The sequence below is a fragment of the Pan paniscus genome, chromosome 1 (genome assembly GCF_029289425.2).
Source record: "Pan paniscus chromosome 1, NHGRI_mPanPan1-v2.0_pri, whole genome shotgun sequence".
In the NCBI taxonomy this organism is placed as follows: domain Eukaryota; kingdom Metazoa; phylum Chordata; class Mammalia; order Primates; family Hominidae; genus Pan; species Pan paniscus.
In genome coordinates, this window is record NC_073249.2 from 172,090,718 (window position 1) to 172,118,398 (window position 27,681).

The window sequence follows — 27,681 nt, forward strand, 5'->3', positions numbered from 1 at the left end:
GGTCCCAAATCCACATTCAAGGTTCCTAAACCCAGAATGTAGAACTGCAGGAGGTCTTAGGGATCTCTCCAACCCTCTCTATAACACACGGCAAGTAGATGCGCATCATGTGACAGAGCTTGCTCCAGGCCACACATCTGGGCCATGTAAACTGCTTCTGTCTACTTGAGGTCAGTGAGGAGGCTGACATCCACTTTCCCAATTGACCTAGGGTTCACGGTAGGCCCATTTCTAGCCACAAAGGCTTCTCCCCAGCTGCAGACACACCATGGACCTTACGTGTCCACAACACAGTGGTGTTCCAGGCCCCATTCCCTCTGGATTTTCTGCAAGGACTGCCCACTAGGTTTTGGCCATAAGGGGCCAGGCTCTGTTTCCCGTGTCAGGGATGGGGATGAAAAAGGGCTGCAGAAAGAACAGCAAACATTCAGTCCTTCATTTCCCCTCTCCATTTGACAGATGTTCAGAGAGAAGGAATGTCATGTGACCCACATGATGGGTCAGGGCAGGGTCAAGACTCCAGGTTCCCAAGTGGCTAATAGTACTTGAATACAGGATCAGGTCTCAGCAGGGGCAGAGCTCTCTCCTTTTCCCATCCCTATGTGCTAACAATCCCTAAAATTACTTTCTCAGTCTCTCCTAGGTCTAACAGCAGAGAGTGCACAAAGGACCTCATGTCCATCAGCCTCCTGGTCCTCAGGCCCTTAAGTTACCAAAACCAGGCCCCCAAGTGGTCCTCAGGTCCTTAAGTGGCCAAAACCAGGAGTAAGAAGGAGGCTGAACTTCAGCTTCCTGGCCACAAGTCACAGACAGGGACCGGCACCTGGAAGCTGCATGGTTCTTTGTAAATATTCCACAGCCAATTTCCTTTCAAAGACAGTGAGGCACACTATACAAAACTCTAAATTAGTTTACTTTTTTTTTGGTTTGTGTTTGAGACAGAGTTTTGCTCTTGTTGCCCAGGCTGGAGTGTAATGGCACGATCTTGGCTCACTGCAACCTCCGCCCCCCGGGTTCAAGTGATTCTCCTGCCTCAGTCTCCCAAGTAGCTGGGATTACAGATGCCTGCCACCACGCCTGGCTAATTTTTGTATTTTTAGTAGACACGGGGTTTGCTATGTTGGTCAGGCTGGTCTCGAACTCCTGACCTCAGGTGATCCACCCACCTCCGCCTCCCAAAGTGTCGGGATTACAGGCGTGAGCCACCGCACCCAGCCTCAAATTAGTCCACTTTTAAGGACAGCAGCTGGCTTCAGTTTACTGATGTATTAGCTCTGCTATAGTAACAACCAACCCCTAAATCTCACTGCTTACTACAGCAAACATTGCTCTCTCATTGCTGTGACACTCAGTGGCTGCAGGCCAGCTGCTGTAGCTCGGCTCCATGGAACGGCTCCTCTGTGGGAAATGTGTTCTCACAGCAGAGGGAAGAGCACAGGCCAACCACACATGACTCTTCAGGCTTCTGTCAGACGCAGGACAGCTCATGCCTGCGCATATCCCTCTGCATCGGGAGCAGGGAAGTACACTCTCCCGGGGGGATGGGGTGGGGGCACTGCAAGAAGTCACACAGCTACAGGTCAGGATGGATAAACTCCTCTTAGGAACAGGGCAACAAACAGCTGCAGACAAAAATATACTCTATAACAACCCAACATGCTAGAAGATTTTCCAGTTTAAAAGACACAAAATCCTAAATGTCAAAACTGCAGAGGAACTCAAGAGGCCACTGTCCAAGTCTGTCACAGTCCTCCATATGGCAAAGATGAAGAAAATTGGCAATCTTTTTAGGGGTACCAAGGATCTCAGTTTGTACGGTCTTTATAAATGCAGAGCAAGATGTGGCTTTCCTGCACCCATTTCACCTCAAGGCATCTTCAGCAACCCCGCATGGCTTCCCTCTGTGCGCATGAAATAACTTGAGGCCAGGGTCTCTCAGCTTTAAAGCCTTGGAATCCTATGCATTGTTTGTTTGTGTGTAGATGTGCAGTTTGAGGGGTAGCTTCTCTAAGATGTCAAACTCCACAAAAGTTCAGAATCATGTCACTGGATCCTGAGTCCATCTCCACAGACCAGGGTGCCGCTCAGGTCAGTTGCTGTGGTAACTGCAGCAGATGGTCCCTTTAGCGATGGAGTCCAAGGACATCATGGCCAAGACCCAGAGTTTTATATCAACTGAGGAAGACCAGCCAGAGAGGCTGCAGTTTAGGGAAGCCAGAGGCTCCTCCCCGACCACGATGCCAGGAAGGACTATCCCCAGGGTGACGGAAAGAAAGCACTGGACTCCAGCAGTATGTCCAGCTGATTCAGGTGTGCTAGGTTCCCAGCAGAGGAGGGTGAGGGAGCAGATCCAGGGGCCCTGGCTTAGTCATCGTATCTGGTACACCTTTCTCCCCCGGAGATAATTCTTGCAAAAAGGAGAGGATCCTACACAGACCAAAAATGCTGGTGTCAGGGCTTTTACAAAGTACCTGCCGTGAACACAACAAAAGAGAGGGTGTTAATTTAATTACAATCTTAACCATCCATGCACCTTCCTAACAACATGCAAGGTGAGCCTCTGGATGGGAGTCAACATGAAAATGCAAGTTTAGCACAGTTATGTGGTTGTTCATAAATCTGGCAAATTAGCATGACATTCTCATCCTTACAACCTAGCCAGAACCTTTAGGCCAGTCCTCTGGCATCATGCATGTCTGTGGCTAAATATGAAATAAAAATATAAAGCATGGTTTTATTCATTCATTCAACATTCAGTGGTAAGCCAGGCCCTGTGCTGAAAACACAGAGATTAAAAAACCAACACCCACACACCATCATCTTTGTTCTCAAATTCAGTCCTGGAGGGGAGGGAGATGAGGAACCAATTAATGACAGCAAGGCACAACTGCGGAAGCATTTGTGAGGCGCAACATTATCCCAAGGAGGCACGATTCCCTCTATGAGGAAGGGAATCAAAAAAGGCTTCCTGGAAGATGCCATGTCTGAACTTGGCTTTAATTTGGGGAAGGGGTGGTGATGGGGGTTGGGGAGCAAAAGCCAGGAGGTGCAAGTAACCAGAACGTTTGCTGTGGCTAGGGCACAAAGCAAAAGGAGTCAGGCAGGCTAGAGAGGCAGGGAGGGCTTTGGCCTCCCAGGGATAGGGGTGTTGTATTACTCAGTGGGCCTGCTTTGGGACAGAGGGCCTATTTCGTGGCTCCACCCAGTTTAGGGTCTGAAGTTGCCAGAAACCAGTCCTGGGTAGGCTCTTGCCTATGGTAATAATTTTAAAGGTAGTAACTTCCAACAGCATTTGCATTTTCTGAGAAGCATGAAACGGGTTTCCTCCAAGCATCGGTCTGCTTTCTATTTAGATTTCTCCTCTGGGGTAGGGCAGAACTCAGGCCTTTAAAGAATTCCGGGTAATTTGCTAACAACTGAGAAAATGAGCAGCTAAAAATGTGTCCAAAAACTAGAAGAGAGATTTGGGACCAGAGCAAAACACCACCAAAGGTATCAATCAGATCTGGAAAAACCTTTCCTTCCTGCCTACCAAGCCAAAGCATTAAGACTAGCTGGACACCCCTATCACATCACTCAACACTACACCAGCTCCCATCCAATCTACCTCCTAAACCTCTAATCCACCTCCTCCTACTTCAGGCCTCACCACTGAACAGTACACTTCAAATCTTTACATTACTCTGTAATTTTTTTGGGTGGTGGGAGGATGGGGTCTCACTCTCACCTAGGCTGGAGTGCAGTGGTGTGATCATAGCTCACTGCAGCCTTGAAATGCTGGGCTCAAGCAATCTTCCTGCCTCAGCCTCCCAAATAGCGAGGACTACAGGTGCACAACACCATTAAAAAAATTTCTATAGAGACGGGATCTCGCTGTGTTTCTCAGGATGATCTCTAACTTCTGAGCTCAGGTGATCCTCATGCCTTAGCCTCCCAAAATGCTGGAATTATAGGTATGAGCCACTGTACCCGGCCTATTCTGTACATCTTTTAAAATCTTTTTAATTTTTAAAAATCAACCCTGGTGTACACCACAATCAGGATAAAGTTTACGCTCCTTAGGAGGGCATTCAGGCCTTCGTGTATGGCCCTAACTTAGCTTTCTAGCCTCATTTCCTACCACATCCAACCACTCTCTTTACACTAATACACTGGGCTCTTTTAGCTTAAGTGCAAAAGCATCTGCTTTTCTCTTCTTTGCTTTGCTCAAAGCTTAAGGAAAAGTAGTCCAAGAGTCAATTTGCAAATCTGCTGAGGGCTTTCCCTTATAGTCCAGGAACACCTCACAGCTTCTCTGAGACAACTGCCAAATCCAACTTGCTGCCACTGCTAATGACAAAGATGCCCTCCTACAGCAGGACTGCCCTGTGCAGTTTACAACAGCACTTCAACTCCTATCCTGTCATTGGCTCTCAAATACCTGAGAAATGTGTAGGCATGTATTACTCCCGTTCCAGAGATGAGGCGGCAGTCCCAGAGAGGCAGCGTGTGCTTAGAGTCACACAGCCAGTAAATGATGATGGGTCTGACTTCAAGAGCCAATGCTTTCTTCATATGACAGTATCAGGAGCCGGGTCACTGGCATGCACTTGATATTCCAGCTACCTGGGAGGGTGAGGCAGGAGGACTGCTTGAACCCAGTTCAAGACCAGCCTGGAGAAGATACCCTGTCTCTATTATAAAAATAATTTAAAAAAAAATTTTAGGGGCTGGGTGTGGTGGCTCACATCTGTAATCTCAGCACTTTCGGAGGCTGAGGTGGGTGGATTGCTTGAGCCCAGGAGTTCAAGACCAGCCTGGCCAACATGGTAAAACCCCATCTCTATTTAAAAAAAAAAAAAAAAAAAATTCAAAATAAGAAAAAGCAAACAAAAGAAAGAGCATCAGGAGACATAGGTATAGGTACGATTAGGAAAAGGAAGGCTGGCCGGGTGCAGTGGCTCGCCTGTAATCCCAGCACTTTGGAAGACCGAGGTGAGTGGATCACCTGAGGTCAGGAGTTTGAGACCAGCCTGGACAACATGGTGAAACCCTGTCTCTATTAAAAATACAAAAATTAGCCAGGCATGGTGGCAGGCGCCTATAATCCCAGCTACTCAGGAAGCTGAGGCAGGAGAATCACTTCAACCTGGGGGGTGAGGTAGAGGTTGCAGTGAGCCAAGATTGCACCACTGCACTCCAGCCTGGGTGACACAGCGAGATGTCGTCTCAAAAAAAAAAAGAAAAAAAGGCCATCCTAGCAGCCTTCATGTACAAAAAGCCAGGCAGCTTTTCCCTTCAAAGACCAGTCCTATTTATCTACCCTGGTCTGGAGTGTTATGGCTGTGGTGCAGTGGGCTATCATCACACTAGAGCCTGTTTGACCAATGGCTAAGTTTAATGGGCCCGGCCAGTCTCCATGGCTGCTGTCTCACACAGCTCTGTGCTCAAGGCAGAAGGGAGGGGAGTATGAGGCAATCAATCAGCAGCGGAATGAGAACCTGGCTCTACTCCTCGGATGGTGCCTGAGTGATATGGTTTGGCTCTGTATCCCCAACTAAATCTCATCTTGTAGCTCCCATGATTCCCATGTGTTGTGGGAGGGACCCGGTGGGAGATGACTGAATCATGGGGGTATGTCTTGCCTGTGCTGTTCTCGTGATAGCGACTAAGTCTCACGAGATCTGATGCTTTTAAAAATGGGAGTTTTTGACCGGGAGTGGTGGCTCATGCCTGTAATCGCAGCATTTTGGGAGGCCAAGGCAGGTGGATTACCTGAGGTCAGGAGTTCAAGACCAGCCTGGCCAACATGGTGAAACCCCGTCTCTACTAAAAATACAAAAGTTAGTCGGGCGTGGTGGCAGGTGCCTATAATCCCAACTACTCAGGAGGCTGAGGCAGGAGAATTGCTTGAACCTGGGAGGTGGAGGTTGCAGTGAGCCAAGATCACACCATTGCACTCCAGCCTGGGCGACAAGAGCAAAACTCCATCCCAAAAAAAAAGGGAGTTTTCCTGCACAAGCTCTCTCTTTTTGCCTTCCGCCATCCACGTAAGAGGTGACTTGCTCCTCCTTGCCTTCTGCCATGATTGTGAGGCATCCCCAGCCACGTGGAACTGTGAGTTCTCCACTAAACCTCTTTTCTTTATAAATTGCCCAGTCTCAGGTATGTCTTTATCAGCAGTGTGAAAATGGACTAATACACTGAGCATCTTCCCCAATCTACTCAGCGCCATGAGATGACTCACCTCTGGTGCTGTAGAACCTGTAGCAAGGTGCTCTTGGCAGGCACCCGGTATAGTTCTGCCCTGTCCTCATCCTCAAAGTAGACCTGCAAGATTAACAGAAGGGCAAGAGTCAGAGATAAAGCGCTTCGGCAGCCTTAGTTGAGGCTAAGCCCAGGGAAAATTAAAAAGATGGCAACGGTTAGCAGTTGAATGCCTCCTTTATATGGTTGTGTAGCTGGGTGCTTTGCATTTAGTACCCCCCCATGCCACTGTATAAGAGGCTATTATCAGTTCCATCTTCCAAAGACAGAATCAAGGCTCAGAGAAGAACAACAACTTGCCAACATTACCCTGCTGGTAAACAGAAGAGTCAAGACTCAAGGCCAGGCCTATGTAGCCCTCCTTTCCCTAACAAATCAGACTAAAGCCATCAGGTATGTGGAGGAGAAAGCTATGGTGGCTCAGAGAAGGAAAGAGCCTGAGGAGGGAGAGAAGGATGTCTGTGCAGGGTGTCAAAGCCCAAGCAGGGTGAGGAAGACGCCTGCACAGGAAGCTGCCAGGGGTGTCAGAGCAGGACCAGTGAAGAAGAGCATCCATGCTGGGGGCCAGCAGGCCTGAGCAGGGGAAGAAGTGCTCCCTTGTAAGATGGCTGTCCAAGGTGGGGTGTCAGAGGCCATGTGGGGTGAAAAGGGTATCCATGCATGGGGACAACTAATATGGAGTTTACAGGCCCAACTAGGGTGAGGAGGGTGACCACTCATGGCAGGGGGTGGCCTGCTGTAGGGTGTCAGAGCCCAAGCAGGATGAGGAGGATGTCCATGTAGGGTCATTGAGCAGTGTGGGATGTCAGAGTCTGTGCGGGGTGAGGAAGACGCCCACGCTGGGGCAGCAGCGTAACATGTGGAGTCAAGAGTCCAAGTAGGGTGAGGAAGGCTCCACATAGGAGAGGGGCCAGTAGTGATGACAGGAGGGGAACTGATCAAACAAATAACTATATTAAGAATAATGAAGTCAGGCCAGGCATAGTGGCTTATGCCTGTAATCTGAACACTTGGGAGGCTGAGGCAGGTGGATCACTTGAGTCCAGGAGTTCAAGACCAGCCTGGGCAACATGGTGAAACCCCATCTCTACTAAAAATACAAAAATTAGTTGGGCACGGTGGCAAACGCCTATGGTCCCAGCTAGTTGGGAGACTGAGGTGGGAGGATCATTTGAGCCCAGGAGGTTGATCTTGGCAGTGAGCCAAGATCTCCCCACCGCACTCCAGCCTGGGCAACACAGCCAGACTCTGTCTCAAAAAAACAAAAACAAAAAAAGAACAAGAAGAAAGTCATTGTTACAAATATAGAAAGGGAGAAAAAATCCTGTGGATGTTGAATTAGAGTTGGAGATACCTATGAGACTTCATGGTTTTACACACACACACACACTCTCTCTCTCTCTCTCTCTCTCCCCCAAGCTGTGACACTAAGAAGGCATTGAGGCAATAAGCTTGCCTCTGTACCCCCATTGTATTAATCAATACACTTATACACTTATTGCACAGAGATCTCAGCTTCTAAATACCATTCTTCACTAGAAAGAACCAGGGCTTCTTGGGAAAAAATAGCTAATTCCAGAGCTGGGGCAAGGAAAGCACAATCTGAACCTAGAACATCCTATGTAATAAAGCAACCACTTAAAAAATAGACACAAGTCAAAAGGACACAGAAACAAATTTGAAGAGATTCCCACTGGCCAAATCTGGGATATTCTAAGCATAAAAGAAACAATCATAGGAATAGATTAAAACTCATTAAATGAAACAGGAAACTATAAATCCACCAATATAAATAAATATGTTGAATATCTGATGAGCAATGGGATATTTACACCATTTCAAAGCATCTCCCTATAAAACACTTATTAATCATAAAGAAAAAGTAACTGTACAGTGGAGAAGGCTGGCAGACCCCACCTCAATCAGGTGATCAGAGTGAACATCATGAGTAATGGGACAAATGGTGATCATGTACCATCTGATAGGTGCAATGAGAATACAGCATCACTTCTGTAATATTCCAGCCAAATATGCATAATCCAGGCCGGGCATGGTGGCTCACGCCTGTAATCCTAGCACTCTGGGAGGCCAAATCGGGCAAATCATTTGAGGTCAGGAGTTTGAGACCAGCCTGGCCAACATGGCAAAACCCCATCTCTATTAAAAATACAAAAAATTAGCTGGGCGTGGTAGCTGAGTAGCTGTAATCCCAGCTACTCAGGAGGCTGAGGCAGGAGAATCGCTTGGACCTTGGAGGCAGAGGCTGCAGTGAGCCGAGATCACACCATTGCACTTCAGCCTGGGCAACGAGAGCAAAACTCCATCTCAAAACAAACAAACAAGTATGTATAATCCAAATCTAGTCAGAAGGAAACATGAGACAAACCCATACTGACAGACATTCTACAAAATAAGTGGTCTGTAATCTTCAAAGTGTACTGCAGTTGAGTCACATGATCACAAAAATATGAATAAAAATTTTTTAAGTAAAAAAAAAAAAAAGTGGAGGAAAGACTGAGGAGCTCTTCCGTACTGAAGGAGACTAAGGGGACATGATCACTAAATACAGTATGTGATTCTGAACAAAACCCTTTTGCTATAAAGAATTTGTGAAACCTGAATGGAGTCTGAGGGTTAGATGGTAACAGTGAATTAATGTAAATTTCCTGCTTTGATAGCTATATGGGTATTATAAAGAAAAATGTCCTTCTGTGTAGGAAATACACAGTAAAGTATTCAGGGATAATGGGACAACAGCTGGCATCCTACTCTCAAATGTTAGAAAAAGGTAATTCTTTATACTGGATATTGTGATTTTTTATTTAAAAAATCCCAACAATGGAATGTTATTCAGCCTTAAAAAGGAAAGAAATTCTGGCTGGGCATGGTAGCTCACACCTGTAATCCCAGCACTTCTGTAGGCCAAGGAGGGCGGATCACTTGAGGCCAGGAGTTCAAGACCAGCCTGGCCAACATAGCAAAACCCCATCTCTACTAAAAATACAAACAAAATTAGCCAGGCTTGGTGGCGCATGCCTGTAATCCCAGCTACCTGGGAACTGGAGGCATGAAAATCACTTGAACCAAGAGGCAAGGTTGCAGTGATCTGAGATTGCACCACAGCACTCCAGCCTAGGTGACAGAGCGAGATTCTGTCTCAAAAAATAAAAATAAATAAAAAGGAAAACAATTCTGGTTGGGCGTGGTGGCTCACACCTGTAATCCCAGCACTTTGAAAGGGGGAGGTGAGTGGATCACTTGAGGTCAGGAGTTCGAGACCAGCCTGGCCAACATGGTGAAACCCCATCTCTCCTAAAAATACAAAACTTAGCTGGGTGTGGTGGCATGCATCTGTAATCCCAGCTACTCAGGAGGCTGAGGCAGGAGAATCGCTTGAACCTGGGAGGCAGAGGTTGCAGTGAGCCAAGATCGCACCACTGCACTCCAGCCTGGGTGAAACAGCGAGACTCCGTCTCAAAAATTAAAAAAAAAAAAGGAAATTCTGACACATGATATAATATGTAATGAACCTTGAAGACATTATGCTAAGTGAAATAAGCCAGACATAAAAGGACAAATACTGTATGATTCCACTTATATGAAATACTTAGAGTTTCAATTTGGGAAGATGAAAAAGTTTTGGAGATGGCTGGTGGTGATAGTTGCACAACAATGTGAATGTACTTAATGCCACTGACCTATATACCTAAAAATGGTTAAAATGGTAAATATTATGTCACGTATATTTTACTATAATTTTCAAAAAAATAAAGCAGACTGCTTCCCCCGCCGCAAAAAATAAAAATAAAAAAATAATAATAATAATTCCATAGAGGAACGAAATAAAACTTCTCTTACCTCCAAATTATCAGGGCAATATTTTTGCTCTAGGTCCCAAGAGGGTGTTTCACCAAACATCACCATCAGATGATCAATAAACCTAAGGATAAAACATGTAATTTCTGGGTATCAATAACTCATGATCTATTTTCCCACATCGGTCCCCAGACACTAATTCAAAGTTATCTAGAATGTATAAAACATGAAATGCAGGCTTAACCCATTTGACAGTAGTACCCCAAATGTGTATATGTATCACTTGTCCTATTATGACATAATTTTATTTCTTTTCTTTTTTTTTTTTTTTGAGACAGGGTCTCGCTCTGTCACCCTGGCTAGAGTACAGTGGCATGATAACAGCTCACTGTAGCCTCGACTTCCGGGCTTAAGCAATTCCTCTACCTTAGCCTCCTGCATAGCTGAGACTACAGGCACATGCCACAATGCCTGGCTAATTTTTTTCTTTTTTTGTAGAGACGGGGGTCTCCCTATATTGCCCAGGCTGGTCTCAAACTCCTGGGCTCAAATTATCCTCCTGCCTTAGCCTCCCAAAGTATTGGGATTACAGGTGTAAGCCCTGCACCTGACTGACAGGATTTTCTTTTTTTCTTTTCTTTTCTTTTTTTTTTTTTTGAGACAAAGTCTTGCTCTGTCACCAAGGCTGGAGTGTGGAGCACAGTGGAGCAATCTCTGCTCACTGCAACCTTCACCTCCTGGGTTCAAGTGATTCTCGTGCCCCAGGCTCCCAGACAGCTGGGACTACAGGCATGCACCACCATGCCCGGCTAATTTTTTATATTTTTATTAGGCACGGGATTTTGCCATGTTTGCCAGGCTGGTCTTGAACTCCTGGCCTCTAGTGATCCTCCTGTCTTGGCCTCCCAAAGTGTTGGGATTACAGGCATGAGCCACCATGCCCAGCTGACATAATTTTCTTTAAACAGCTTCAGGGTTAAAAACATTTCTGGTAGGGTGCAGGCTGGTAGGCTCACTGCACCCTCCACCTCCCAGGTTCAAGTGATTCTCATGCCTCAGCCTCCTGAGTAGCTGATATTACAGATGCCCAGCTAATTTTTTGTATTTTTAGTAGAGACTGGGTTTCACCATGTTGGCCAGGCTGGTCTCGAACTCCTGGCCTCAAGTAATCTGCCTGACTCGGCCTCCCAAAGTGCTGGGATTACAGGCATAAGCCACAGCGCCCAGCCTCTATATATTTTTTTCTAATTAATATTCACTTAAATTGCTATGCATGTATTACCTAAAATGACTTCCTATTTCACCAGTGATGTGTACCACTCTTTGGCAAACACAATACTGTGGTGTTGCACGTACTAGCCCAGTTAGTATGATGATGAGACTTTTGTCTGTCGTTGCAAACCTAGTTAGTCAAGGTTCAGTCAGCTACAGGATAGAGAGGTTATTATCAAACCAGATGGTGTGAAACCCTCTAAACCATTATCTTCCCTTCTCAACCAAAAATCCACTTGTCCCTCCTGCCACAAAAACGGAGACAGCATGCAAGCAAAAGCAGAGGGCTCCTGGGCAAGTCAGTACCTGGAGTCCTCATGAAAAGCAGAGATGAAGTCCGACTGGGCATACTCTGGGTACAGAAAGAGCACAGGCCAGCTCAGCCTGCCCTGGCCATCTAGACTCAGCCTGGCTCCATGGGGGTTCTCAGTGCTGAGTCCATCCAGGAAAAGCTCACCTAGACCTTCTGAGGCTGAATCTTCATCCTCACAGGCAGTTTCTGAGAGCCTGATATTCCTAGCCTGGGTTAAAGACAGAAACACATACACATAATGCACATCTTATTGTGTGGGAGGATGCAAACCCATTTTACTGAAATAAAGAAACCATAATGCCTGGCTAATTTTTTTATTTTTTATTTATTTTTATTTTTTGAAGAGATGGAGTTTCACTATATTGTCCAGGCTGCACGACTAACTTTATTTTTAATTTAATTTTCTTCATCTGTACCCTGAATGAACATGGACAACTAACTTTAATACATCAAAAAACAAACAAACAAAAAAAACACCATAACAATGGGAGCTCCCTGAGGGACAGCTCTACACACAATCCATCTTCATTATCCCTGAGGCCTGGCACATAGTAGGTACCACTTAACTCACCTTCATTGGGCATCTATCTTGTGCTGGACCCTGTGTCACAGAGAACTAGACATGGTTACCTGCCCTCAAGCCTCTGCTCAATATCAAGTGGTGAGACAGCTATGGAAATAATGATGATATAAGGTAAGAAGTGGAGTTGTAGTACCATAGACGATGGAATAATTAATTCAGCCTTGGGGACTGGAGGTGACTGAGATATGTTAGGCCTTGAACAATGACTTTGAAAAGCAGAGAAGTTGGAAGGGAGGGGCACTTAGAAGGGAGGAAGAGCCTTCCACTCCAACAAGCAGCAAGTGCAAAAGGACAGAAAAGATAAAAAAAAAAAAAAGAAATGTCAAATATTTCAGTTTAGTTGGGACATGGAATACCAGAAAGAGTGTGCATTGACTTAATCTTGACTGTCTCCTAGACACGGGCATAAAGTAAGGGTCTGAAATAGTAGGGTCACCTCTTATGTAGGTGTGCAGGGGTTCCTAAGGTTAGCACATGAGGGGAAATGACATGCAATCAAAATTAGATTTGATGATATCCCCTAAATTGGAGGTTAGCAAACTTTTTCTTAAAGCATTAGATATGAAATATTTTAAGAGTTCTGGACAATGGTCTCTGTCAAAATTAACTACTCAACTCTGCCACTGTAGTGTGAAAACAGCCATAAGTAGTACATAAACAAATAGGCAGGGCTGTGTTCCAATGGCTGCAGTTTGCTGACTCCTCCCTTAAACCATTAGTAAAATACAGCATGCATGGCTTCGTGTACCGTTGAGAGTAATTCTTATGTATGCTAAGTTTGAGATGAAGGGTTACACTAAAGAAGAGAACCAAAAAAAAAAAAAGAGGATTTATGCAAATGTATGGGTGTCTGGGCATCCCATATTCTACATTTAAGAAAACGAACAAATCCCTCACTGTGAATGAGAATTAGATGGAAAATCTGGAGTATTCTAATCTGTTTAACGTGTTAATACATGTAAACAGATTGCTGTGGGGAGGGAGTAGTGGAGTATGTTTTAGCAGTGTTAAGTTTCTTACAGTCAACAAGTAACATAAATGGTGCATAATTTAACTGAACAAATAATAAAACAAAAAACCTATCCCGGTTGGGCACCGTGGCTCACGCCTATAATCCCAGCACTATAGGAGGCCAAGGCAGGTGGATCGCCTGAGGTCAAGAGTTCAAGACCAGCCTGACCAATATGGTGAAACCCCGTCTCTACTAAAAATACAAAAATTAGCTGGGCATGGTGGTGTGCACCTGTAGTCCCAGCTACTCGGGAGGCTGAAGCAGAATTGCTTGAACCCAGGAAGTGGAGGCTGCAGTGAGCCAAGATTGCACCACTGCACTCCAGCCTGGGTGACAGAGCGACATTCCATCTCAAAAAAAAAAAAAAAAAAAAAAAAACCTATCCCATAATCTCCCAGCAGATATTCTCTCCTTTGTTAAGACCAAACAAGCTCAAACAGGTGACTCCCTAGGTATCAAGGTTAAAGCAAGATTTGGGTCAGACTATATATATTTCAAAATACAGAAAAGAGAAAGACAGGGTGGCATTTTGTTATTGTTGTTGTTGTTATAGGAGCAACATCCTAAAATGTCAGACTTTCTCAGGATGCTGTACAACCCAGTGGTTAAGAGCAAGGACCCGGCTCTAACACATGTTAGCTGTGTAAGGTTTCTTCACCTCTCTGAAACTATTATCCAAAAAAACAGAAGCAAGACAACCTATTTCAGAAGGCCACTGTGAAGCTTAAATAACACTTAACCCAAAGCAGGTATTCAGTACAGTAGTGTCCCCTTATCCACGGTTTTGCTTTCCACAGTTTCAGTTACCAGTGGTCAACCATGGTCTGAAAATATTAAATGAAAAATTCCAGAAATAAACAACCTGTAAGTTTTAAATTATGCACTGAGTAGCAGATGATGAAATCACAGGCTCTGCTCTTTGGCCAGCACATCCACGCTGTAGATGATACCCACCTGTGAGTTGGTACCCATCTCAATGATCAGATTGACTGTCATGGTATCACAGTCCCTGTATTAAGTAACACTCATTTTACTTAATAAGGACCCCAAAGCACAAGAGTACTGATGCTGGCAATTCAGATATGCCAAATAGAAGCTATAAACTACCTCCTTTAAGTAAAAAGGTGAAATTTCTCAACTTAATTAGAAGAAAAATTGTATGCTGAGGTTGCTAAGATCTATGGTAAGAGCAACCTTCTATCTGTGAAATTACAAAGAAGAAAAAAGAAATTCATGCTAGTTTTGCTGTTGCTGATGTACCTCAAACTGCAAAAATTATGGCCACAGTGTGTGATAAGTGCTTTAGCTAAGATAGAAAAGGCATTATATTTGTGGGTGGAAGACACAAACAGAAATGTGTTCTGACTGATGGCAATCGGGTTTGGAACTATTTGAGATTTCAAGTATCCACTGTGGATCCTGGAATACATCTGCTTCAGGTAAGTGGAGACAACTGTATATGTTACTGAGACCAACACATGCACATGAGAGAGCTGACTGAACTGGGGTGGCCTGACTCCAGAGCCTGGTCTCCTCTGTCACACTGCTTTACCAAAGTAGAAAGAAAATGAACAAATTCCTTCAGGTAAAGCATCCCAAGAAAGGTTCCCAACAAGCTTCACAGGATTAGTGGATTTAGCAGGACCATAAAAACCTAAGGTTTAAGAACTCACCTTGATGGCCTGGAGTAAAGCCTCATTCTGATTCCTCTCCTTCTTTTCTTTCAGGTTGGCTTTCCTCACATCCCTCTGTTCAATTCGCTAAAAATGAAATTTAGATGCATCAGCTCTAGAGACCTGGCTTCCTCTTCTATTGCACTAGCCTGCTCCTAAATTATTATCTCTGGCCTCTATCCAACCCAAGCTCCTATGTTAAGGAATACCAGTGGCCAGATTCAGTTCAATAAACATTTACAAAGTACATGCCTAGATGTCAGACCCAGTGGCAGCAGCAGTTTAAATTTACTTCCTGTATGTACCCAAGGAACTCACAGTCTACTGAGGGGTTGAGGGGTACAGACAAGTAAAGAGCCAGTATAACAGGTGGATTATGTACTACTCTGGTGGTGTGATCCGAGTGCTATGAAACACAGCCTGGGTGACAGAAACCCTGCCTCTATAGATTTTTTTTAAAAAGTATAACCACCCTAGTGGGTATGCAATGGTATCTTACTATGGTTTTGATTTGCATTTCCTAATTATTAATGATGTTGAACATCTTTTCATGTGCTTTTTGGCCATTTGTGTGTCTTTGGAGAAGTGTCTATTCACATCCTTTCCTCATTTAAAAAACTGAGTTACCTGTCTTATTGAGATGATGAGTTGTTTATATGTTGTAGATAAAAGTCCCTTATGACTTACAAATATTGTCTTCCATTCTGTGGGCTTTTTCAGTTTTTTGTTTGTTTTTTTTTTTTTGTAGAGATGAGGTCTCACTTTGTTGCCCAGGTTGGTCTCGAATTCCTGGCCTCAAGTGGTCCTCCTGCCCTGGCCTCCCAAAATGCTAGGATTACAGGTGTGAGCCACTGCATCTGGCCCCTTTTCACTTTTTTCTTCACATTTATCTTAACTTTTCATTTTTTTGATGGTATCCTTTGAAGCAAAAAGTTTTTACTTTTGATGAAGTGCAATCAATCTACTTTTCCTTTTGTTGCTTGTGCTTTGTGTCATATCCAAGTTCATGAAGATTCATATCTATGTTTTCTTTTAAGAGTTGTATAGTCTTAGCTCTTACATTTGGGTATTTGATCTACTTTGGGTAACTTTTTTATATAGTATGAGGTAAAGTTCTAGCTTCATTCTCCCACATGTGAATATCCAGTTGTCCCACTATCCTTTGTTGAAAAGATTACCTCCCTATTGAATAGTCTTGGCACACTTGTTGAAAATAAATTCCCCATAAATGTGAGGGCTTATTTCTGAGCTCTAAATTTTATTACATTGACCTATATGTCTATTCTTATGCCAGTACCACAATGCCTTGATTACTGCAGCTCTGTCGTATGTTTTGAAATTGGGAAATGTGAGTCTTCCAATTCTGGTTTTTTTTTTTTGTTTTTTTTTTTTTGTCTTTCATGATTGTTGGTCATTCAGAGTCCCTTGAATTTCTATGTGAATATTATGATCAGCCTGTCCATTTCTGTAGAGAAGCCAATTGGACTTTTGATACAGATTGCACTGAAATTAGCCAGATGGGGCATCACATGCCTATAGTCCCAGTTGCTTGGGAGACTGAGGCAGGAGGGCTGCTTGAGCCCAGGAGTTTGAGGTTGCAGTGAGCCATGATCATGCCACTGCACTCCAGCCTGAATATTAGAGCAAGTTCATGTCTCAAAAAAGAAAATTACACTGAATTGATACACTAATTTTGGGAGTATTGCCATCTAACAATATTAAGATCTAATCTATGAACATGGGATGTCTTCCTATTTACTTAGGTCTTCTTTAATTTCTTTCAACAATGTTTTTTGTATTTTTAGAGTATAAGTTTTAGCTACTTTTGTTAAATGTACTCCTAAGTGTTTTTTGATGCTATTTAAAATGGAATTGTTTTCTTAAGTTCATTTTCAGAGTGTTCATTAAAAATTTATAGAATACAAATGATTTTTGTGTACTGGTGATGTTGTTTCCAACAAGCTTGCTGAACTTAGTTCCAAGAGTTTTTTAGTGGATCCCTTAGGATTTTCTATATACACGGTCAAGTTGTCTGCATATAGATGGTTTTACTACTACTTCTCTTCCACTCTTTCATTTTTGAAGAATAGATTTGCTAGATATAGAATTCTTACAGTCTTTTTCTTTTAGCTCTGTGAATATGTCTTTTACCTGCCTTTTGGCCTTCATGGCTTCTGATGAGAAAGCTGTTAATTTTCCTTAGGATTTTTTGTACATGAAGAGTCATTTTTCTCTTGCTGCTTTTAAGGTTCTCTTCTTTGTTTTTCAACAGTTTAATTATAATGTGTTTAGGTAGAGATCACTTTAAGTTTATCCCACTTATAGTTTGTTAAACTTTTTGGATGTATACATCAGTGTTTTTCACCAAATTTGGGAAGTTTTTGGCCAATATTTCCCCAAGTATTCTTTTGCCCATTCTCTCTCTTCTCTCCTTCTAGGACCCCCACTATGCCTTTGTTGGTATGCTTGATGGCATCGTACAAGTCTCTCTTCATCCTTATTCTTTTCTCATTCTGTTCTTTAGACTGGATAATCTCAACTGATACATCTTAAGTGTGATGATTCTCATTACTGCCTGCTCAAATGCGCTGTTGAGCCCCTCTAGTGAATTTTTCATTTCAGTTATTGTACTTTTCAACTACAGAACTTCTGTTAAGTTCTTTTTAGTAACTTCTCTTTGTTGATATTCTCTATTTGGAAAGACATCATTCTCATACTTTTTTTAGTTCTTTAGACACTATTTCCTTTCATTCTGAGAAGATATTTAAATTAGCTGGTTTAAAGTCTTTGTCTAGTAAGTCCCACATCTAGGCTTCCTCTAGCTAATGACCAGACAGTAAGTCTTCCAATCTTTGTCAAGAGGCTTTGTGTACATGTTGAAGCACATTTTTAGCATTCACCCAAGCAGTTTACAATTCTACCTTAGCCTTCACTTCCTTCTTGCAGAGACTCTGAGAGCTTAGGGTCTTCTCAGGTCTTTCCTGAGCACATGTATAGCCCTGGGCACATGTGTGACCATCTAGATCTTCAGGAATACTGGAGCTTTTTGGAGCCCCCACAGAATTTCATTCCCCAGTTTTTCCTTTTAAGCTTTATGATGCACCTATTGTTTGCTTCAGTGTTATCCACTGCTTCAGCTTCTACAATCTTTAACAATTGCCTCTAATTGTTTTTTGACAAATTCTCTCCCACCTTTTCATTCCCCCTATTTTCTGGCCCTATGTAAAAAAGCTTTTTATACTGGGTAAGCTCCAAGTCAGATCATATAAAAATAGCCCTGTGAGCGGGGTCTTCCAGGGATCTACCAGATGGTCAAATCATGACAGTTCTCTGGGGAAAAGGCTTTGAAAGAGCTCCAACCCTGTTCTGCCTCCTCTGGTGGCTGCAGGCTGCTCATTTTCACCATGACTGTGGGCTACTGGCTTTCAAGGCTACTGTGGAACTGGGGAGGAGGGAGATGAGAATAGAGCAAGTTAAAATGTCACAAAGCTTGCTGTTCTTACTGAGGTTCCATCATTTTTCTTGAATAAACATGCTCCAGATTGCTGCAAACCTCTGGTTCATTTCCAGAGTCCTAGAAAAGTTAATTCTGATCATTTTTGCCAGTTTCCTCATTGATTTTATGGAGGAGAAAAATTTTAAAGGTCTTTAGTCCACCGCTGTGATTGACACTACCCCTCTCTATTTTTTAAATACTGGTTTTATTAATTACTGAGATAGTTGATATTTCCACCTATTTGTGGATTTCTCTCTTCCTTCTTTGAGTTGTCAAGTTTTGCATCATGCATTTTGAAGCTGTTAGTAGGTGCCTACACATTTAGAATTGTTAAATATTCTTATAAGCTGGTCCTTTTATCATTTAAAAAAATGCTTCAATGGCTGGGCACAGTGGCTCATGCCTGTAATTCTAGCACTTTGGAAGGCTAAGGCAGGAGGATTAAAGCCCAGGAGTTTGAGACCAGCCTGGGCAACATAGTGAAACCCCAACTCTACAAATTTACAAATTAAAAAAAAAAATTAGCCTGGCATGGTGGTGCACACCTGTAGTTCCAGCTACTCAGGAGATTGAGGCAGGAGGATCAGTTGATCCCAGGAGGTCAAGGCTGCAGTAAGCCATGATCATGCCACTGCACTCCAGCCTGGGCAACAGAGCAAGACTCTGTCTCATGAAAAAAAAAAGAAAAAAAGCTTCACTTCATCTCTGGTAACACTTGCTGCCTTGAAGTCTACTCTGTCTGATATTAACATAGCCACAAGTCTGTTGGCTATATGCCAAGCACATAGGAACCCAGAATCAGCTTGTACTCAGACACAGGGGAATAATTCAGCTATTCAGCAAGCAATGTCACCTAGACCTAATATCAGGCTTCTGGGCCTTGAAATCTCCCTTTAATTGTGACTGTCCCCAGTAGCCCTCTAGACATTCATTCCTGTTTATACCACTTTCAGAAATTCTGGCCATACCCAATTACCTAGGCTCGGAATTCTGTTATTGAGCCATGTGGGTCCATAGAGATCTACCTTTTCTACCATTTCATATGACCAGAATGACCTCTGGTCATTGCTGATGATATATGACATTTCTGGCACATAATAGCTAAAATGTTGATTAAAAACAGTAATAATAACAGAATACCATCACTACCCAAAATAATATCCAACATTTAAATAGCACTACTGTGTGTATGCTCCAGGTGTTATTTAAAAACATTACTTATGTTAAACCATCTAAACTATATAATAGTCCTATAAGGTAGGAAATATTTTAATTCTCCTTCTACTAGTGAGGTAGCTAAAGCACAAAGAGATCAGCAAGTTGTCCAAGTCACGTAACTGTCATGAAGGGAGTCTTCAAATTCAGGCAGTGGCTCCAGAGTCTAAGCTCTTAGCCACTGTGCAATACTGTCTTACATGCCTGTTAATAGAAAGCCAGAACTAGTCTTAAGGTCTCTTAATTCCTGGTTTAGGTCTCTCTTCATGGCTTATACTACGGAATGGGAGTATATAATATGCACTGGGAGTCTTTAGCTGGCCCTGAACACGTGACATTGTTATGTGACTGTATATAGTAATAGTATCTAATTTTGCCCTGGACAAGACGTGTCTCCATTCAGATTGATGGGGATACTTTCTGAAAAATGCACAATCATTGTTGTACAAGCATCATGGAATGTACTTACACAAACTGAGATGGTATAGCCTGCTACATACCTAGATTATATGGTACAGCCTATTGCACCCAGGCTACAAACCTGTAAAGCACATAACTACACTGAATACTGTAGGCAACTGTAACACAATGGTAAGTATCTGCGTAGCTAAACACATCTAAACACAGAAAAAGTACAGTTAAAATATGGCATCATAATCTTATGGGACCACTGTAATATATACGGAGTTCCATCATTGAATGAAACACTGTTATGTGGCACATGACTGTACTACCACTATACACACCATCTATCCTTGCTTACCTCTATATCACACTATAACTGTTTACTTGTCTGTGTGCTCCACAGAGTTCCAGGAGTAGGGACTAGTTTTGGGTTTTGTTTTTAAAAAGTTTACAATGACTTGAGAGACACAATCTTGGGAATGCTAATTACTGCTAATTAGCAAATGCTAATTGGTTGCTGACAGTCACGAACCTTCAGCTTGTCTGCTTTAGCCCTCATTTCCAGAAGCTTCTTCTCTTTGGCATCTATTTGCAGTCCCTCATCACACCAGTTCACGGCCTCAGCAAAGTGTTTCAGTTCCAGATGGCATAAGGCACCTGCAGAACCCAGAACCCTTAGGATTCAAGAAAAACATGCATGGAAAGAGCCTGCTTTGGGCAAGATCTCCCATCCCCACCAACTACCAGCCAGTACCCTGAAGGCAAAATGGAGGATAATGCCCCTTATACTGCAGTCCCCAGACAAGGGAGAATATTTTTTGGGTCCTAAATCAGAAAAATCCCTAAGGTCCATTTAGTTCAAAACTCCTGTAAGTCTCCCTGGTATTAAGGGCTCTTAAAGTAGGAAAAGCTATAACTTAGCGGCAAACCAGATAGATCAAGGCTAGAAATCTGGCTGTGTCATTTACCAGCTAGACCTTAGACAAAGGACCAAGCATATCCAAGCTTTAGGTTCCTCATCTGCAAACAGGAAGAATAAAGTCCATCCCAGATGATTTTTTAAATGGAGGGAAAAAGCAGACTTTGCTTCAGCTATTCATCAAGGCAGTGGCAAGGCCAAAAACATTAGGTGTCTCCTAATTTTGTTCTTTATGGCTACCAGTTTAAGCTGCCTCTCCCCCATCAAAAAAAAAAAAAAAAATTTCATGTTATCATGTACATTTTTCTCCAGTTAGCCTCTTTAGGTTTTCCACAGAATTTCAAAATATAAGCATTGTAAGGGCTTAGATGTCAAGAGATTCTAACCCCATCTTCTAGAGATGAGCAAACTGATATTCAAAGTGGGTGTCTTGCCAAGGTCACATTGTAAGTTAAACCAACAACTGAATCAAGGATTACACACTTCTAGCCTGAGGCAAATTCCACAGGATTACCTAGATTCAATTTATCAGCCAATCTTTGTTCAGTACCTTCTTTTCCTACAGCTGAGGGACATGGATCTGCCTACTGCCCTTAACCATGAACATTTAAAGAGGCATAATTTTGAAAAAGCATTTTAAGCTGGTCCATGGGGATGCAGGGAAGATTAATATGTGATGAATAAATTAAAGTTTGCAAAGCACCTATGAGCTTCTCAAAGAAAAGGTGAAGTATAAAAGTAATAAAAGCACTGTTATTACATAGAAAGGTCAGACTACAAGAGAAAACATAATCTGAGAACATCTCAGCACCAGAGTCATCAGCAAAGGTCCCATAACTTATCTTTTAATTAACATTAACATGGCATTTGAAGACCTTGCCTTTCAATCAGCTAATTTGGAAAAAAAATCAGAATATGGCTTTGCAACTGCTTTGTTTTAATTAATTTTATTTTTTATTAATTTAAAATGAGGGGCTTCTAGTTCTCTACAAATTCTTATTACATAAAGGGTTAAGTCACTCTCTGAGGAATTCTTTTAAAAGTGGCATGTTGCTGTTGATAAGGAACAGGAACTTAATACCCAGACTGCAAAAATAAGATGACTTTATTAGTATCCTAGCACCTTCATATCAAAGCTTTAAATGTCATACTGTAGTTCTACAAGACTTACCTCTTATTATTGCTTTGAGGTGGCAGGGTTTTAGCTTTCTGGCAGCTGTCACGTCATTGAGAGCAGAACGAAAATTGCCTAACAAAACACCGTTGAGTAAAAGAGAGAAGTTTTGAGATCAAAATGTTTCCAAAATTTTATATGTAGTGACAAAGACACTCTTGTACAGTCCTGGGGAAATACAAATGAGAGCAACTGTTTTTTTGAAAAAATATGGTTGTACTTGTCAAGAGCCTTAGAAATGTCTATAACAGGCAATCTACAGAACTGTAAATGGCTAGTAAGCACATGAAAAGATGTTCAACATCACTAATGATTAGGAAATTAAAATTAAGAAATTGCTAAAAGTTAGACAAATAATATCTAGTATTAGAAAAGATATGGAAAAGGGGTACTCTCAGGGTAAATTAGAAAGCAAATTAGCATGTATTTTGTACATATACTTTGACACAACAATTTTCTTCTGGAAAATTATCAAAAATACTTGAACAAATGTGCAGGGATAAATGTAAAAGCATGTTAACTACAGCATTACTTTAATTGTGAAAAGCTGGAGATAACTCAAATATCCTCAATTTGGTAATGATTACATGAATTATGGTAAATCCATACTGTTGAATACTATGCAGCCATTAAAAAGAATGAGATAGATCCTCATATAAGAAACACGGTAGGATGTCTGTTCTATATTGTTTTAAGTGGTGGTTCTATGAGTATAGAGGAAGCCTATTTAAAAAAAAAAAAAACTAAATATCTAGACACACATGTATATATTTGTAAGTGCATTTAAAAAAAAAAAGTATGCAGTCACACACATACCAGTTATCCAAACTAGCAAGCCATGAGGTATACTTTAACTTTCTGGAGTATACTGTAATTATTACTTAATGGTTTAGTATTTACCTAAATCTCTAGCCCAGGGGTCAGCAAAATATTTTGTAAAGGGCCAGATAAATATTTTAGGTGTTGCAGGCCACATGTGGTCTACTGCACATTCTTCTTCATTTTATTACAATTCTTGAAAAATGTAAGAAACCTCTGGGGAGGTGGCTCAATCCTGCAATCCCAGCACTATGGGAGACCGAGGTGAGAGGATTGCTTAAGACCAGGAGTTCAAGACCAGCCTGGGCAATATAGCAAGACTCTCTCTCTACAAAAAAATTTTTAAAAATTAGCTGGGCATGGTGGTACATGCCTATAGTTCTACCTACTCGGGAGGCAGAAGTGGGAGAATTGCTTGAGCCCAGGAGTCTAAGATTGCACTAAGCTATGCTCACGGCTAGTACACTCCAGCCTGAACAGAGTAAGACCCTGTCACTTTAAAAAAAAAAAAAAAAAAAAGTATGGAACATTTTTAGTTCATGGCAAGCCAAGGGGCCAGGGGTGGACTCTGAGTCCTAGTTTGCCAAATCGTGCTTTAGCCTAATGAATAATCAGAATTATTAGAAAAATATTATGACTTTATTTATTTTTGCATTATTTATAAAAACCAAAAAACAGTCTATATACTCAACAATAGCAGACTAATAAAGCAAACAGTATAAATAGTGGCATGTCCATATGATGCAACTTTAGCTATTGAAATAACATTCAGAAATGATTTTTAATGACGGTGAAATTGTTTGTTATAAAATTAAGTGAAAAAGCTGAATATCAAACTGGAAGAACAACAGGATCTCAACCATGGAAAAAAATGCACATGAAAGTGATCCAAGGACTTTTAGTTAAAGGAGGCAGATTGAACACATACATTTAACTCAATCCCCACTCTCTCTCCCATAAAGACAAAGAAAATGAGAAGAACACAGAACACATTGTGAAAGCTGGAAAACAAAGGGACAAGTAACTGATGTATCAGGCTTAAGGAAACTGAATTCTAAACCAGCAGAGGGAAAGCACAAAAGCTACCAAGCTGCACTGCAGAAACTACAAAGTACTCAGGACTCAGGAACTGATGGCACCAGGTACCTCTGGAAGTGGGGGTGAAGGTGGGTTGAAAATCTACTTAAGAAGCAGTCAGAGTCCCATATTCCTTACCCCTCTGCTGCACCAGTGACCTACTCCTCCCCTGTTCCTCCAGGTGGAGGACTGGAGGTTTACCCTAGCAGACAATAAAACAGTGGGTCTCTGGACTGGAACCCCCAGGCACAAAGGTGATTCAGTAAAGGAAATATTAAAGATTGAGCCCTTGGTCCTCTTCTCCTACTTGGTTCCCAAAGTACCAGCAGCCAGGATTTCCAAAAAGAGAAAAAAGAGTAAAAAAGAAAAAGAAAAATATCAAAGAATTCAGGAAAATGTCCTAGAAACATGAGTTTCCAGACTGAAAAGGTCCACTGAGTACCCAGCACATTGGGAGACCAAGGCAGGTGGATCACTTGAGCTCAGGAGTTCAAGGCCAGCCTGGTCAACATAGCGAGACCCCTGTCTCAATTTAAAAAAAAATTATTTAAAAAAAAAACCCCACAGGTCTAACATAACCAAGACTAGTCACCAGCAATACTACTTAAAAAATCATTTCCCAAATTTACGACTACAGAACCTGCATGATGTTGGTGTTACCTGAAGAGGAGGCTTACAAAATTTGAGAAACCCAGGGTAAATTTATTTTCTTGCAGGCTATCTCAGTGTCTTTAACATGTACTGTAAATCTCTAAGAAGCAGCATTTTCCAAACTTCCTCAATCTCCTGGGTGCGGTGGCTCACACCTGTAATTCCAATACTTTGGGAGGCTGAGGCGGATGGATCACTTGAGCCCAATTTCGAGACCAGCCCGGGCAACATGGCAAAACCCTGTCTCTACAAAAAAATGTAATAAAGTAAAAAATATGAATAAATAAATGAGTTAAAATTCCTCATCCAAGCAACTTTTTAGAAACAGGGTCTCACTTTGTCACCCAGGCTGGAGTGCAGTGGTGTGATTATGGCTCCCTGTAGCCTTGAGTGATCCTCCTGCCTCAGCCTCCCAAGTAGCTAGGACTACAGGCAGGCACCACCACGCCCAGCTAAATTTTTGGAGAGACAGGGTCTCACTATGTTGCCCAGGTTGGTCTTGAACTCCTGGCCTTAGGCGATCCTCCTGTCTCAGCCTCCCAAAGTGCTTGGATTACAGGTGTGAGCCACTGTACCCAACCAAAAAATATTTTTACCTCAAAGGTCCCACAGAACGCTTTGAGATATTCTCCCTTAGATTAAAATAGCTTATCTCACCTAAAGATCTCTACTGCCTTAATCCTGCTAGCATCCTTGAAAAGAGGAAAAAAGGCCAGAAAAACACATTTTTTGAGAGAGTAGAAACCCTTGGGCTCAAAAATCTCAGAACATACTGCCTCATACATCAAACACCTTACTTGAGTGACCAAGTCATTTTTGGGTTCAGACAGTAAGAATTACACAATCCATCCTGTTTCTCTTTTCATCATGTCAACTTGGAAGACCAGAGTTCAATCAGAGTAAACTATCCTTAGTCTGGGTTTCTGGGATAACAGCCCCTCATCCTCTGATGTTCTCAAACCTCCACTAACCATCATAATGGCTTGTATCATAAGTTTATTCTTCAGAAAGCACTTTTAAATTACCCAGATAGTACTGTGCTGCTGCCCGGTTGGTATAAAGGACAGCATTCAAATCAGGATCTGCACATTTCTTCTTTAAGCCTTCAGTGTATGAAATTACAGCTTTCTTGTAGTCTTTTTCTTTAAAGTAATCATTGCCCTCATCTTTATAGGTCTTGGCCTGTTCTGCAAAGAAGAGGAAAAATAATCACTATTGCCTACTTTTTAAAAGGCTCATTAAAAATAGATTCTAAATCATGTAATAATGTACTATATGACACACCAAAGCGAAGAAACCAATAGGGAAAGGAAACTCGATGTTATGATAAAAATGGGTATCAACATGGACAAAGTCGCACAAATGTAATGCTAATTCCAAATATCTTACAAGGTAGATTACTAAGTGCTTTCCAAAAAAAGAAGTATAAAGGAAAAAAGTACACTCATCCTAGCTATTGAAGAAAAGAATTTTTTTTAATCACTGAAGAAATCAGTGAGGGGCAGGGGGATTGATTATACTTCTGCTTTTGCTTATGTTGTTTATTCTGTGGAGTGCAAATTCCCCTCCTCACCCTAGTAAAAGCCTACAAAATTACAAAGATTCAGCTCAAATTTCCTATCTATTGTGAATCCACTCCTGCTCCTTAAAGTGTTCCAACAGGACCCACTACAGCTGTAGTATACACCTACATGTTGACACTTATAGCATAAGTTTGTCTTGATTCTTTAAGACAAAAGGCTTCTCACTGAGCCTGACCTTGGAGGGTGGAATTGTGTCTTATTCACCCTTGTATCCCCAATCCCTACCACTTAGTAGGTACACAAAGAAGTATGTTGGAATGAATAATGACAAGTTAGCTCAGGCTAACTACTTCTTGTTATCAATCAGAACCCTTCTAACCCACACTTAATTTCAGTTCAATGGAAACACAAAACAAATATTAGTCATGTTAAGATACCTTCTGGAGAACGCTCCTCATCAAAAATAATTGACTGGAGACAAGCCAAGTCAGGATTCTCCCTGGGATCAATTTCTGATGGCGCTCTCGTCATAAATAGGGGGACCTTTTCAAATTCCTGTAAATGGTTAAGAATGAACTACATGAATAAGCTTTTCTACTGAGCAGATCCAATTCCATGACTCATTACCAAAGTTTTTTTACTCATCATGATTTGCAAATCATCACAGCTAGCTGTATCCATTCAGGCCTCCGCTTCCCTTCTGTAAAATGGGAGTGTGGTGTAATGGTCTCTAATGATTGTTTTAGTTCTCATATTCTACAAGAGCGGCAGGAATTACCATTAATTGAGCGCCCTTATGTTCTTGGCACTTTACCAACTGTCTCATTTCATCTTTGCTATTGGTGATATAGTTCGCGCAGTTTTACAGATGAGGAAACGGACTCTGAGAAGTTAAGTAACTGACTCATATCAGAGCCAGTTAAGTGGTGGAGTCACAGGCCTGACTCCAAAACCTAGGTTCTCAAATGTACTGACAGCTTAAGAAGCAACTCAAAACCTCGAGGCCGATTTTCAATACTCAACTAGAAACCAGCGATCGGCTGGCAGCGCCAGGGATCTGGGATTGAGGGAGGCGCCCCAGAGCCCGGGTGCCCCACGAGTCCGGACGACGCCCCTACACACGTGGGGAGACCCCAGGACCGCCCACCTTCTCCCACTGGTCCTCATGAAAGCCGCCACGGTAAGGGTGGCTCTGGAACTTTTCCAGGAAAGAGTCCATGACGTCGTCTGAGGTGGGATCCTGCCCAGGTTGTTCCATAGCTGATGCCCTGCCTTCCAGCCCGGGTCCCAGCGCCGTGAAGCGAGCGGCTCCTTCCGGCGGCGCGGGTGCCCTTCCCTCAATCCTCCCGGCAGCGCAGGCCCGCGCGCCTTGGGTTCCGCCGGCCTGGGGGCGTGGCCGGGCGTGGCCAATACGCTCCTCCCCCGGCCCGCCCTCCTCGGCAGTGCCTGGCCTCGCCCGGCCTTCGAATGCTTTTGGGGTGGTGCGT

The 27,681-nt window shown here is 42.5% G+C and overlaps 1 protein-coding gene across 2 annotated transcripts; it reads right to left on the minus strand.

Moving 5' to 3' along the window:
• Positions 1-1,580: 1,580 nt before the first annotated feature.
• TTC4 (tetratricopeptide repeat domain 4) lies at positions 1,581-27,600 on the minus strand. Of its 2 annotated transcripts, XM_003814995.5 has the most exons (10): positions 27,342-27,600; positions 26,632-26,749; positions 25,697-25,858; positions 22,122-22,199; positions 20,564-20,688; positions 14,916-15,002; positions 11,641-11,855; positions 10,105-10,186; positions 6,227-6,309; positions 1,581-2,471 (listed from the first exon to the last, which is right to left on the minus strand). In XM_003814995.5, the coding sequence occupies exons 1-10, from the start codon at positions 27,450-27,452 to the stop codon at positions 2,369-2,371; spliced, it is 1,164 nt and encodes a 387-aa protein (XP_003815043.3). In that variant the 5' UTR covers positions 27,453-27,600; the 3' UTR covers positions 1,581-2,368. The 2 variants fall into 2 exon arrangements, with proteins under 2 accessions (XP_003815043.3, XP_034821751.3); XM_034965860.3 differs by lacking the exon at positions 25,697-25,858 and having other exon boundaries at positions 27,342-27,539.
• Between the last annotated feature and the right edge of the window lie 81 nt (positions 27,601-27,681).

Excerpts from the sequence above, each read along its gene's own strand:
- TTC4 (XM_003814995.5), bottom strand. The coding sequence starts at position 27,452 with ATGGAACAACCTGGGCAGGATCCCACCTCAGACGACGTCATGGACTCT. Across the intron at positions 10,187-11,640 it reads GCTTTTCATGAGGACTCCAG|GTTTATTGATCATCTGATGG; the intron begins GTACTGACTTGC and ends TTTTATCCTTAG. Across the intron at positions 2,472-6,226 it reads CAGGTTCTACAGCACCAGAG|GTACTTTGTAAAAGCCCTGA; the intron begins GTGAGTCATCTC and ends TGTTCACGGCAG.